The sequence below is a fragment of the Amblyomma mixtum genome, chromosome 3, assembly GCF_055824585.1.
Source record: "Amblyomma mixtum isolate Tamu chromosome 3, ASM5582458v1, whole genome shotgun sequence".
Lineage (NCBI taxonomy): Eukaryota > Metazoa > Arthropoda > Arachnida > Ixodida > Ixodidae > Amblyomma > Amblyomma mixtum.
The window spans coordinates 367,004,137-367,018,279 of record NC_143014.1 but is presented as its reverse complement, the minus strand read 5'-3'; the positions used below and the strand labels follow the sequence as shown (position 1 = coordinate 367,018,279).

The window sequence follows — 14,143 nt, the reverse complement described above, 5'->3', positions numbered from 1 at the left end:
TGTTTTTTTAGCCATTATACTAGCAACCAACTAGCCAAGCTTTTTACGCAGGAGTTTGATTTAAAAGTCAATTTAAGGCGCAACAAACTAATTGCCAATGCCAAAAGCTATGGTTATAATGCGGGAACTGACCTAGTGCTTGAAATTGGACCTGCTCTAAACAATGAGCACATTGAGTTTCCGTACTTACTTCGCTCTGGTCGTATTCTACACGGTATTGGAACGTGGGGACCCGCCAGGGGTGGTGGTACTGCCATTGAGAACATTCGTCTGAGTGTGGTTTTTGCCAGCATACGAAGTCTTTTGCCCAATAGAGATGACTTGAATGCTTTCATAAATGACTGCAGTGCTGCTATTATTGCGTTAACAGAGACATGGTTGCCTGATAATGTGTCAGACAGTGAACTATTTCAAGGATTACAACATATTTCGATGTGACAGATATGAAAGGCAAGACGTTGGTGTTTTACTTGCTGTCAAAGAAAAAATTGAATGCTTTCGTGTTGCTGTAATGACTGATTTAGAAATTGTTTGGTGCTGTATAACATTCCGTTTTAAGAAAATTGTTATTGGTGTGTGCTATCGACCACCGTCAAGCCCCATAAATTTCTGTGAAGAATAGCACGACTGCCTCAATGCAATTTCAGTTCGCTTTCCGGGTGTGACCATTTTTCTATTAGGCGATTTCAACTTCCCAGACATTGAGTGGAATCATGATAGCCCAGTCTTTGTTTCTACGTGTTCAGCCGCGTTTCTATGGAGGCGAAACATAAAAGGCGCCTCTGTGCAGCGCAGTGTAAGCGCACGTTCGAGATCTCCAGCACCTCTACCTCGTTCCTCTTTCACTACCACCTTCCTCCGTGCCCTCACAGCACGATTGAGGTGTCCACAGAGAAGTGAGACGGTTACCGCGCTTCCATTTCCTGATAACCAGTCATTTTACTATTTGACCAACAGGGCCCAAACATATCATGCTCTTGAGCGTATTTTGCTGCGCACAACTGGATCCCTTCCTTTCTCAGCGCCGGCGCAGGCGCGTGCGTTGGGAGCCTACCTGGTTTCCCAGAACATGACGTCCCGGACGGTACCTTGCGCGAAGAGGGAGGTGATGGGCACCCGCAGTACTGCATTTCAGAAACGTATGTCACTTGAGTGAGGCACGGATGCTGCGGCATATTAGCAATTCGCGAGTTATTACTAAGCGCCACGCTTCAACGCGGCTGGACCCTGATTTTGCGCTCGCTACCGCACTACGTGTGCACAACACGAGGAACAAGCGTAGCCGCAATGACCTTGCGAGCAACCTGCTTTCTGCATAAATACCGAGGATGAATTCAAGTTGGCACTGATCGACAGATTACCGCGTTCTAATGACAAAGAGGCTGTTTCACAGTCACTGAAAATAGAGATGTGAGATTCAAAAGGCGAGACATTAAAACACTGGTATCGCAGCCAGCGGCCGCTTTCGCGAGCAGGCTATGACGACGTCAGTACGGCTTTTTTTTTTTTTTTGCGAACCTCTTGAGGCTAGACCTACCGTCATTCAGCCATCGCGGAATCGATAATAGCCAGTGCACTAACTGCTCCGTCTATTGTTCATATATAGCAAAGCGAAACGTTATTCAACTCCATATTTCCAGCAATAATATGTACTTCGCTACCAAAATGACGTCATAAGAGCCACAAAAAAGTGAGGCAATCAGTTTTAGATGCAGTACAAAATTTGCTGCAGCAGTCCTCCTCAGTGCCTCCTTAAGCTGTTCATACCGGTCAAAGTGAGCGAATTCATACTGGGCGCGGCTGCTGTTTCCAATAGCAGTGAATGAAGTGCACAGGCCTGATAACAAAAGGACAACACGCTGTCTCCCATTCTGTTAGTGGAGGAAACTAATAACGTCACTACGTGTGAAGGCCGGTTTACTTATATCTCGCAAAGCTGTCTCCATTCAAATTGTTTTTAATATGACGGCTGCTGTGAGATCAAAAAAGAACTGCTCTAATTAAAGGATGCTTTCGTTCTGAACAAATAACTTTTGGTTCCAAGTTTCCTCCACAAATGCCAAAATACTACAGGGTAGAGAGCAAGAATATTAAAGGCAGAAGCTGCTTTTGAAGCTTAGCGGCTGCGAGATTAATGCCAATTGAGTCAGCTGGAAAGGTTATTTTGCTTTTTTCGAGTGACGTAATTTTATGTTATTCTACAATAATAACAGTGTTAAACAGAGAAGACAAGCGAAGGGAAAAGAGGGGCTCGTTATAACATACATGACGGAAGCCAACAGTCACTGAAAGCAAGGAACATAGAAAATGTTTCTTATTTAATATGTGGTGCTCATAAATGCGAGATTATAAAGCCATTTATTTAAACTTAACTTATTACAAAGCAGAACAACAACCACATGCCGCCGGTGAGATCCGAACCCACAACCAACGAATTTCGCGTGCGGTGCTCTACCAACTGAGCTACGGCGACGATTTTTCAATCTTCTGCTTACGGGAGTATTTATATGCAGTGTAACTGAACCTCGAGAGTGTTCACCAGCGCCAGCCTAGTCCATAGCTGAAGGCGTAGTGTGTCCTGCATTGCCTCGTGTGCCACATGAAACGTGATCGAACGGTTAGGGTGGGAGCTGTGCGACTTCCCTGTAATGGTACCATGGCATTAAGACTGCCAGAAGTGAGGCCCTCGTTAGCTATTAAGGAGACAAGGGATGGGAAATGAGGGGTTGTTATGGCATACGTGACAAAAGCCAACAGTCACTGAAACAAAAGGAGCACAGATGTTTTTTTTTATATTCGGTGTTCAACACTGGGAGATTATTAGCGTGAATATTTAAAGATTTTCGACGGACTATGGCAAAAAGTTCGACGGCGGCGACGGTAAGCTTCTGCTTCGGCGGCACACACCACTGGATTCTGGCGGCGACGGCGCTGGGCCTCTGCTCTGGCAGCTCATTTAGCAGCAGCGGCAGACGAAGGACTTCCACCGGTTGGCTCGCTCATGGCTCAGAAAGAACTGGCAGAGGATAAACTATTTATATAGGCAGGCGGTTCGCAGTGGCGAACGGCGGCGGCTATGCGTTTCGGCTGGGACGGTGCACATATCGAGATCTGCCGCCACCGATCCGGCGCTCTAATTGCCACCCCACTCGGGTGGCATTGGAGGAGGAGTGGAGAGAGAGCAGTTAAGTTATCGAGAGGTCGCGGGAGATGGCGCCAGGAGCGCGCGCAACTAGAGCACCGCGCTGTCCCGGTTGCGGAGCTGGTTAGAACGGACAACGGCGACGGCGACGCCGCGAAACGCAGGAACGGGCGCCAAAGAGCTGCGGTCTAAAACAACCACATACTGTCGGTGGGATCCGAATGCACGACCTTTAGAATTTCGCGTCCGGTGTTCTGCCAACTGAGCTACGGCAACGGGGCTTACGGCTTTCTGGGCTTCGGTTCCCGCCGGCGGCATGCCGTTTTTTCTTCTGCTTTCAAATCAGATATCTTTAAATAATTATCCTATTTAATCCAATTGATGAACCCTGCATATAGAAACATCCCCAATGGCCCTTGGTTTCGTTAACTGTTGGCGTTCGACATGTATGTCATAACGAGCCCCTCTTTTCTCTTCCCTTGTCGTCTGAAAACCTCACGAGGGCTTCGATTCTGGCGGTCTTGATGTCATAGGTATAATAGCAGGGTTCTAGCACAGCTTCCGCTCTCACCGTTGGATCAGGTTTCACGTGGCACGCGCTGTAATACAAGACGTACTGCGTCTGCCGCTATGGACGAAGGTGGCGCTGGTGAAGGCTCTCAAAGTTCGGTTATACTTATACATATACATATACATACATATACATATAAATTCCCCCCAAAACAGAAGATTGGAGAACATTATCTCAATCTTATCTACAGGGAATGCAGGCAGCGTTTCACTTCACACACCGTTGGAGAGACGCAGGAATGGCGGGCACATGCGGTTTCGAATCTGGCTTGCCTACTGACGCGATAACGTTAAGATTCCTGTTCTGCAGAAAATCCGACGTCGTCCTCGTCGACATCGGCGTTGTGAGTGAAACATACCCGAAGAAGCAACTTAGGGGGCCCTCCCAGCTCGGTTCCGACCCACCTAGGTCGCATTACCTTGTTGGCGTCATCACAACCTGCCCAGTGGACTGTGAGCAAACTGCTCACCAAGAATGTGGCAGTTCAATTAATTATTCGTCGCGAAAGGTTGCTCGCGAAGAGCAACATGCTTCTCACTAACCCCACCGGTTGCAGCTGCTGCCATAGCAGGGCAGTGACTAATAGCTTAACCGCTGCACCAGGAGTGGTATGAGCACTCCCAGTGAGCTATGAATGTAATTTCGAGAATGACCAGTTGCGCATATATGGCCATTAACTTATTAAGGCTGTCGTGGACTACCCTTAAGGCTAAGCTTAAGCGTCGACTCCAATTTTTGTTGGGCATGGAACGAGGATTCAGCCGTAACAATATGACTCTTCTTGCGGCAGACCTCGAAGAAGCTGTGAAAGTTCTATGCCAGCCTAACACTTGTGTTATTTTATGGAAGTACAAAAATTTGCCGACGATTACAATTTTCCGTAAAGCAATATTTGAGTGCAGCTGCTGCGGTGTATCACCATAACCAGCCTGCAGTGGTCACGCGGTGCCGCTGTTGCGCTGCTTTCAGCGCCGCCACGTCATTTTCTGGCATACTGGATAGGCCAACGTCCTCCTCTGCAGCGTGCGCGGCAAGCGCCAGTCTGAAAATTTCACTTATTATTATAGTGGCTTTAATGATATTAACGTCATCGGTGTGTATTTTCGACCTAAGTTTCGGCTTAGGAGAAGCGCTCTAGCATGACTTCTGGGTCGCCACCACGCACACAGCTATGGACAAGCCAGGCAGTGCGCGCCTGTATTCGGTACGGCCTGTCATGATCCTTCGGTCGTCTGACTGTGGCAGTGCCCGGTGAAGAAATTGTGTTTTTATGTGTTTGCCTCTTTTGTGTGCTAGTGCACTTTGTTGCAAGATCAATCTTGTATTGCAGCCACTCTATAGTGTTACTTTGCACGTGGAGAATAATTTTGCATATCACTTTGAATGTGTTGTTACCAGTGATTTCAATTCCTCTCGTCTCTTTGCTATATAAAGCGTGTTTTGTTTTTGAACCTTTGACATCGACCCATTCTCTGGCTTGTGAGCGGCGAAATCTAGGCACTTAGGCGGCCGCCCTCTTTGCCTCTTGGTAGCTTGTTTCTGGTTGAGCTTGCCTCGCTGAATCTTGGGCATCTCCTCTGAGACCGTGACCAACCCCCCTTCCCCTTCACGCTTTAAGAGTGTCTGGGAGCGCACACAACAGGTGGGCTTTTTTGACTGTTGTAAGGAGCAATTAGGACGCAAAACACTCTGCCACCGTATCTGCTAAATTGACAAGCAGTGGGCGTAACAGAAGCGGCACGAATCGCTGCGATGATAGCAGTATGGTGGCGCGTGGAAGCGGCTATTGCTTGTGCAAGGTATTGCAAGGTCGATGTACTAGAAGAAAGGCCGCAGCAGGCACTGCAGTCCTTCCTTTGTCAATTCATTGTCGAACGCCTGCTAATAAAAGCGCTGATAATAAATTCGGCTGAGACACTCGAGACTGTTTATGTGTGGGAATGCGTAAGCATAATCGTCCCTGGGTGCACTGTTTACGCGTAATGTTTATACATGCATTAAAGTTCTTTTGCACACACGCGCGCATGACATTATCCGGAAAGCTGTGCGAGGAACGGCTCTATCGCAATTCTGGTACGAAAGTCTGGGAAGGCACACAGGTGAAGGTGGGTATGTCGTCGATTTGATTGGTTGGATTCCCTGTCGCAAACCAACCTCTAATTGACCAGCATATGTTAGCTATACGCAACCAGAAATCGCATGACACCACCCGAAACTCTGTACGACAAACAGTTGCTTCACAATTTCGGTACGAATGCCGGGGAAACTTGCGCCACTCGGCGGTCGGCCAGTGGCGTGTCTATAGACGAAAGACGTGTATAAGTCTGTCTGAAGTGGAGGGGCTCGGCTTGCTCTGTGCGTCACACGGCCGTTTGCTGACGTCGCCCATATTTTTTCTTGCCATCGCTGGGATTATATGTACCATTGTGAGTACACATACACACGCACACACGTCGCGGGCTTTTCTCGTAATGGGGATAGCAATGTTTTCACGTTAATATGTGTTGTCATCTCTCTCTCTCTTAGGGCCGCGGATCAAGACTGTCCCGGAAAATTGTTACTGGGTGGATATGACCTTTCTCCGAGCTGGGCTCTTGTTAGCTTTATAATGATGAAAAAGGAGTGTGCTATCGCAGTAGGTCAAATAAGAATATGCAGCATTCCGCAGTTAACGCTCATCAGCAAGCAACTTAATCCATGAAAAACTCTGCACTCCGAACCACAAAATACGAAAGCGAAACTTCAAGGGTGTCTGATCAAACATCGGGGATTATGCACTTAATACACTTAGAAATACAATTCTTACATGTTTTGGCTGTTTAAAAAGCTTGAAAATGTGCTTTAGCCCCCGAACCAATTGCCTCTGCCTATGTCCTCAATGATATTTTCAGCAGCAACAGTGTAAATAGTGACCGTTCTGAAAAAAAGTGTCCTGGCCACAGTGAGAGTTAGAAGAAGTAAGCTGAATAGCTTGGACCACCTTCATGACCCAGCTTTATCCGCTCGATGGCGACCGATTAAGAATAAAATCAACGTTTTCGGCCCAAATGCAGCCAAGCCAAATACAAAACATCGTCTTCCCGTCACTCCCGCCATGCAAGAGATACTCTTTAAGAAACTATCGTAGACGTTGGGCCATCTTTCCCTGCAGGTAGTATTCAGAAACTAGGGTTCGCCACCTCGCCTCGTTGCTATTCTTCTGCCTATTGCCGCGCGACCTGCGCGCTGAGCGAGAGAGATAGCGAAGCATCCACGGGTGCGTTATTAGACTACACGTGGCTTAGAAATTGAACAGACCATTCTGCTGGTTCGTGACAACTAGAGCAGACGACCAGCGGTGGTTTTGTCGCGTCAGCAAAGCATTCGAGCAGACGACGCTGTAACTAGGAGGCGCCCTGTATTTAAGCTGGTAATCTCGTCTCTTTCGTAAGTGCGGTCCTTCATGCGACACTGAACGGCAGGGGACGACAGTAACTTGTCAACTGCTCTGGTCACAGGGGATGAATAAGGAAGTGGGTCTCTGGGCTGTTTATCATCACCGGGACAGCCACTACTGGCGGCCACGCTAAAACTGCTGGGCTGCACCACATCACTGGAGCATTTTGATAGTGATCTTTCCTTGCTAAGGTGCCCACTCATCATTATTAACCCGGCAGTCGGAGAAGCTCTGTTGAATTCGCAAGATACTGGAGGGTGCGTGTACTGCGAGGAAGCTCTCGACATGGAGGTGAATTTCTTTGAATTAGTAGCTTATGCGGTATCTCAGTAGCACAGCGACACAACATAAGCTGTTGCGGTCGCTGCTACAGAGAAATTAACTCACCTGCCTTATCCATACACCAGCTGGGCCCTATGGGAGTGTCCGCTCTTTACCATTTCCTTTCTCTATGATGAGTAGAGGGCGCCTGCTAGTTACAGCGTCGATTGACGCGAGTTGTCATGAGCCAGCAGCTACTCGGAGCTGACGCGGCGTGCAACTGGCCATATGGTAGGCGGCGCCTAATGCCAAAAATTGGATTCGGAGTTTCGTAGATGGTGCAATTTAAGAACGTAAGAGATAGCGGCACTCAACTGCTCTCGTCTGCGTTGGTGTAGCCGCGCTTGGGCAACGGTGAGTCCCTTCCCGGGTAAATGATGGTGCCGTCTTCGTAAAAGGAGGCGCGCTTTGGCTGGCGCGGCCCACGCTCCGGGTCGTAGAGCGACGAGCGAGCCGGGTAGGCTGGCTGAACGGGCGGCGTGTGCTTGGGCGTGCGGGGCCTCCGGGGCGCGAACTCGCACGAGTACATGACGAAGTCCCACAGGGCCTGCTCGGTCGACTCTCCGAAGGAGGCATTCTCCGAGCCGTCCACGGTCAGCACTGCGAGGCCCATTTTGAGAAATTACGAAAACAAAATGGGCTTCAAGTTTGCAGCATATAAATAATGCTCTTAAGCAAATATATAAACTTTTTTTTTGCGCAAATAACTTGCTTAATAAAATAACAGTAAAAACTATTACTGCACCCAATGTTCGAGGACTGTGTTATCAGCTAGTTTCATGGACGGCATTTGCGTAGATGTAATAAATTCTCGGCAAAGTGCTGAAATGATTATTCTTCGGCATCGGCAGGCAAGTTAGTGAGGGACCGAGTATGCAAGCAGGCAAGATGTGAGCGTTCTGGAGTAGAGTTGTTATACTAGAAGAGTTTGCAGGCGACTCAAGTGTATAAAGTACTGAGTGCTCATCTTAATTCTCGACGTGGCAACTCTGGGTCTTCAGTATGTTAGCGCTTCAAAAGGGTAGTTTGCTTCGTATACCCTCGGAGCTGTGCGCTAACATTTATTTCTTTGTGCGTCAATAGGGAGTTTTAGAATAGGGGGCCCCAAGCTTTGGGGGCCCCAAGAAGTTTCGGACGTCGAAGTGCGCATGCACACAGCGCAAGCCCCGCCCGGCGTTTTGTGTTAACGTTGGCGGCGAACGCTATTTCTCCAAAATAGCGTGCGCCCCAACGCTGCTCTACGTTCAGGCAACATGGCGGCCCCCGTCGAAGCGGGATCTCTCACTACACCACCGATTCGTTGTTGTCGCTACTCTGTGTATTAAGTTCACGGCAAACGAAAGGCGCACGAAGCTATCGCTTTGTCTGATGATGCCCTCACCACAAAATTTTAGCGATGAAATGCGCCATGTTTTCAGATTCCTTCCGTGTTTACAAAGCTTCTAGGCTTAGCGAGTACGCATTGTTCGGTTGCCGTAGAGGTGACTTGGTGGGACGTTCGAATGGAGTTTCCCGCCTCAGTAAAAACACACACTTATAAATTAACTCTTAAATCGTGTGGCGGCAATAATAACAATTTATGACGAAGAAATGAACGCATATTTTGAAATCTTTTTTTAACAGTATCTTTTTGGTTTGCCGTAGTGGCGTTGCAATCGATAAACGCAAGCCTGGCTCCGCTGCGTAGGGAAGATCCCAAGCCTTGGGCCCCCCTTTTCTAAAACTCTCTAATATGAGCTCGCCGTTCGGCAGTACAAACCGCGCGCACATCTTTAATTCAGTTTTTGTACATTTCGGAAGAGGGGGACTCGGCAAATTGAGTTGTAGGAGACACTTAGCAATTATTTGCTGAATAAAATAGACCAATAAAAGTCGTGCGATCTATATATTGCCCTCCCTCCCAAAACCTGGCATTCACTTGGATGTTAACAGTTCGTGCTCCTGGATATGGACAACATTACGTCCCTCATGAAGGAGCGGCTCGCTGCCGGTTTGTACCAGTCATGAAAACCCGTATATGCGATAGTTTCTGTCAACGACGCAAAAGTGTGAACATGTGAACAGCTTGGGTTTTGGGCCCTTCATTTGGTAGGCAAAAGTGCTAACCACGCAGCAGTATAGACAGGAGAACTACTCTGCTGCTAAACGCAGGCGACTATTGCTTAAACAGGGTGGAGTATGCAATAGATGGTGTCGCGACGTTATGAGAGTATTAAGAGACCCACCTACAATGTTCCCGTTTCTCTACCCCTTGCGTCCGGCTACACTTGGTTTCTCAGCAATGCAACAGGTGGTGCGTCGACCAAATCGTGCCTGCAGTGAAATGGGTATGAATGAGAGCTACCAGGCGCAAACCGGCAAAAGAGGAGATGAGGGGGAGAGCATGGCAAATAGCCGAGCGCGTGACGTCAGCGTGGCATTATCGGAGTGTGCGGGATGCATTGCGGCGTGCTATAGTCGGCGCTCCTCTCAAACTCCGGGCTAACTTCTGAGTGCACGAGTTGTGAGATGACAGCATGACAACAGAGGGAAATGGAACCAACCAGGCGGCCTAAGTAAGTGGCTGATTGGACCAGGCTGCATACTCACGCGGCGACTCGCAGAGCGACACGGCGCCCATTATCTCCGAGGGCAGATCATCGTCGTGTGAAGGGCGCTGGGGCCACAGCATGTTTTCCAGTTGGCGGCGACGCAACGTGGGTAGCCGGCTGGTCGCCCTATCGAAGAGCGCCCGCTGATGGTAGCCCTGTCGCCGAGCGTGGGAAGGAGCGGAGAAATGTTGCATGTACGGTCAAGGTGATCGCCCACTGCAACTACTTGCTCCCCATACACAAATGCGCACAGTTATCGAATGCTGTTTTCAAGCGCTTGGCGGTGGCTTCCGATAGCTGCCAACAGAAAACAGTGCCCTTTTCTGCAAGCTGAAGAAATTACGAGAATAGATGCAAAGAATGTACTTCTTCTCCATTAAAAGGAGCCAAGCTACGCTTTAAGTGCAGTCGCGATACCGCCTTCTAACCCTTTTAGGAGCGTTAGCTCTTATTCATCATGTTTCTCGATTTCTTGGGGTCTGCTACCACCTACCTCCAGCGCGAAACTTTCTAAGTCCAAGGAATTTAAGATGGCGGCCCCCATAGTAAATCGATAAAGCAACCCAATTGCTGATTGGTGACGTCATTAGTGTATCATATCTGCTTGTGCGCGCATATTTATCTTTGCTTGCGAGCACTCACGTGCCGACGTTTCCTTTCATGATAACTCTTCCTACCAACAGTACTACCCTCTACCCTCACACTACCCTCTCGCCCAACGTGGTTTTATATACGGTGCAATAAACGACTGCTGGCATTCGTCCCCTCGACACGTACTGGCGTACATCACTCGGTCAGTCGCCATGACTGGTACAATTAGTATATCGAATTGATGATTGGTGACGTCACTGATTTTTGACGTCATAATTAACTACTCACATGACTGTATAATCGCTTTTAACTCGGTTATTAATGAGGCATCATAAAACGAATTAGATATTTGGAATCCTCTGTATGAGTAGAACAGGCTAGACACCAAAGTTAACTAATGAAGTTAATATTTAGTTATGGCTATGCTTATAATTAATTGCTTATAGTTAACTAACCGATAACGTCATGATCTAACTAATGTATATTCGTAACGGGCTCGATAAGTAGGACATGTTAGACACCAATATTACCCAATTAGGTTAATATTTACTTTTGGTGGGCTTAACATGGCGGTCATGTCATCAGCACTGGGCAGCTCACAATTTCATACCTCATGGCGACCGGGTGCCTACCGTCGTAAGGAGAAATGGCCCTCCAAAGAGTCGAAAAACTTTTTCGGCCCAAATTGGTGAAAAATATCCGACCTCAAGGCGGCAGGCGCCCGATCGCCGTAAGGTATGGAAAAGTAGCCTAATCACGTGGCAATACATCACCTGGACGCTAGATGGCGCTACCGAACAGCTAACGCTTGTTACTTCAATGTCTTCCATACGGTGGCGGCATTTTTTCTCCTCACTTTATTCTTTTTCTTTCTCATTTGTCCCCGATTACAAATGCATAATCAAATTACCTTTCACGGTCAGTATTACAATCTTAATAAATATTTGGTTTTATTTTTATTTAATTACTATAAGATCAGTACACATCCCGAACACACGTTATTAAGTCACACGCACCACAAAGTGTTCGCTAGGTGCTCCTCTGATATGCTTTAACCAACGACCCTTAATGGCACGCAGAGAGCCTGGGTTTGAACCCCAATAAAGGATATTTTATTTTTCTAGGATCTGATTTTAGGTATTGTGGGATTTTTTCCAACTCGCGCCGGACGACGGGAAACGCCGGGTTTTCAGTAGAACTAGCTCCTTACGTTGTCGCGTAATAGCATAAAAAGCCCTTGTAGAGCGCCTTGTGACGTTTTAAAAGCAGTCAAGTATTGAGCCCTAGCAGTGACGTCTTAAAAAACAATCAAGAAAATGCAGAAGCCGCCAGAGGCAAAGACAATTTTGGTTCTTCAAACTACATATGGGGACGTTATCGGTTAAGAAGTTTTTAGAGGCGAATGATTTTTTTTTACCGTCGGGATGGCATTGTTTAATTTGTAAGCAGTCAGAAACAATAGATGATGTTTTCTTACATTGCTGGGGAGGGGTATTCTTTTGCGATGTATTACAACGAACAATCAAGATAGAATTTCCATTAGACTCACACGGCAGTCACTATTTATGTGGCGGCAACGAAGACGGGGTACCATTTGATTTAATTATGCTGATGTGACTCGACTGTATACGCCGCTCCAGAATGGCAGGTTACCACTCAGATCCAGCAGCTAGACCTGCGCGAATTTACTTTCGTGAAGGCATGCATTGCTTCGTATCAATCCAATAAGCAGCGGCAAAAATTCCCAAGTTGCTCTCTGCTACATCTGGGCGAATTTTAATTAGGCGAAACCAACCTTTGGCTGTCTGACCACAACGTCGTCAGATGTACGCGTACTTAGTGTATACAGGCCGTTTCACCTAAGATTTTACACAGTTTTTATAGACAGGTTTTCTGAGTTGGAAGAGCGCTTTTTTCGGCATAGCATTGTCAGCGGTGTATTACATCCGAATACAACTAAGACGTGCTAACTAGCAGGCAGGTTAACTAATATAGTTTTCTTTTTAACTATTACAGTCAGGCTCCTGTACTACTGAGTGGCATGTAGCCCACCGTAAGTAATATCAATATCAGTTTTTAGAATTCCATACCTGCCTCCCAGCAGTTAAGAAGCTTAACTGTAATTTACTTATTCAGTCAATTACCCTAATGGCGCTCTAGGGGCATTACTCAGGGGGAGACTTAAAGCAGAACACGAATCTTTCACACACGCAGCCGCCGCGGTGGGTCAGTGGTTATGGCGCTCGGCTGCTGACCCGAAAGACGCGGGTTCGATCCCGGCCGCGGCAGCCGAATTTCGATGGAGGCGAAATTCCAGAGGCCTGTGTACAGTGCGTTGTCAGTGCACGTTAAAAAAAGCCAAGGTGGTCGAAATTTCCGGAGCCCTTCACTACGGCGTCCTACATTTCCTGAGTAGCACTGGGACGTTAAACCGCCATAAAGCATAAGGTTTAGAGACGCAGAAAAAAAAAACACTGAAGTTAGTTAATGCGGCACTAAAGTACCAATCAAGAAACATGATTACAAAAATATTTTTTGAAATGCACGATAAACAAACAAAAGACAAAGAACCGTGACTGTGGATACGGCGTGTAACAAAGTAATTATGTCGCTGGAAGAACTAGGATTTTAGATAAGCTGGTAGAAGTCAATGAAATAACGAAGTCTGTCTTATCGTGGTGATCCCGGAGGGTAATTCATTCAATTCTTTTATTGATAAGGCTAAGGGTGAATTCTTGGAATTTTCGGTCCCGGCGAAGACAGGGTTAACTCTGTAGGCATGATCGAGCGTTGTGTGGCATGAGGTGATGACAAAACATGCGATCGGCAAATTATGTGTTGTTGTGATAGAGTGTGTAAAAAAAGATAATCTAGCGAATTTTCTGCGCATTGCGAGTGACGGCATGTTGAGCGTTACTTTCAGAGATGAAACACTTTGGAATCGCGAGTAGAAAGGCCAAATGAATCGAGCTGCTCTATTCTGAACGGCTTCAAGTAGATCGGTTAGGGTGATTTAGCAGGGACTCCAAATGACTGATGCGTATTCCAATGCAGAACGCAGGAGGAGACGGTATGCTTCAAGCCTGGTGCCCCTGTTCTCCAGATGTATGGGTCGCTTCAGAAAGCTAATACCCCTGTCACACGGGCGTGTCGAAGGCCCTGGAACCGATAGTCTACCGTCTCAAAGGCGATCGAGCGCTGCTACACGGGCAGTTTGAATGGCCATCGAGTCAATAGTCTATCGAGTCAACGGAGCAACGCGGAATTCTATCGAGATTTGGAGGGCCTTCGAGCGTTGCCCAGTGTTGCTAACATTGCTTCGAATGACAAACATGGCGGCGCCCTTCAAAGAGGGAACCCTCGCTTCGGACAGAATTCTCGTTGTTGCTGCCTTTTTCAGTCTGTTCACTGGTCATAAATGGGGCACCGGTCTTTCGCTTCGTCTCACCTCGCCTGTAAGAAAACGTATAAGTGAAAAATTTGCTTAATTT

At 47.4% G+C, this 14,143-nt stretch overlaps 1 protein-coding gene across 1 annotated transcript in view; it reads right to left on the bottom strand.

Moving 5' to 3' along the window:
* The window catches only part of LOC149356678 (uncharacterized), a 106,551-nt gene that overhangs the window by 51,881 nt on the left and 40,527 nt on the right, over nt 1-14,143 (bottom strand). Inside the window, exons 5-7 of the mRNA XM_089576405.1 lie at nt 10,060-10,216; nt 7,786-8,070; nt 1,055-1,124 (exon numbers count right to left, since the gene is read on the bottom strand). Coding sequence (XP_089432531.1) covers nt 1,055-1,124; nt 7,786-8,070; nt 10,060-10,216 — 512 coding nt within the window. The remainder of the gene's footprint in view (nt 1-1,054; nt 1,125-7,785; nt 8,071-10,059; nt 10,217-14,143) is intronic.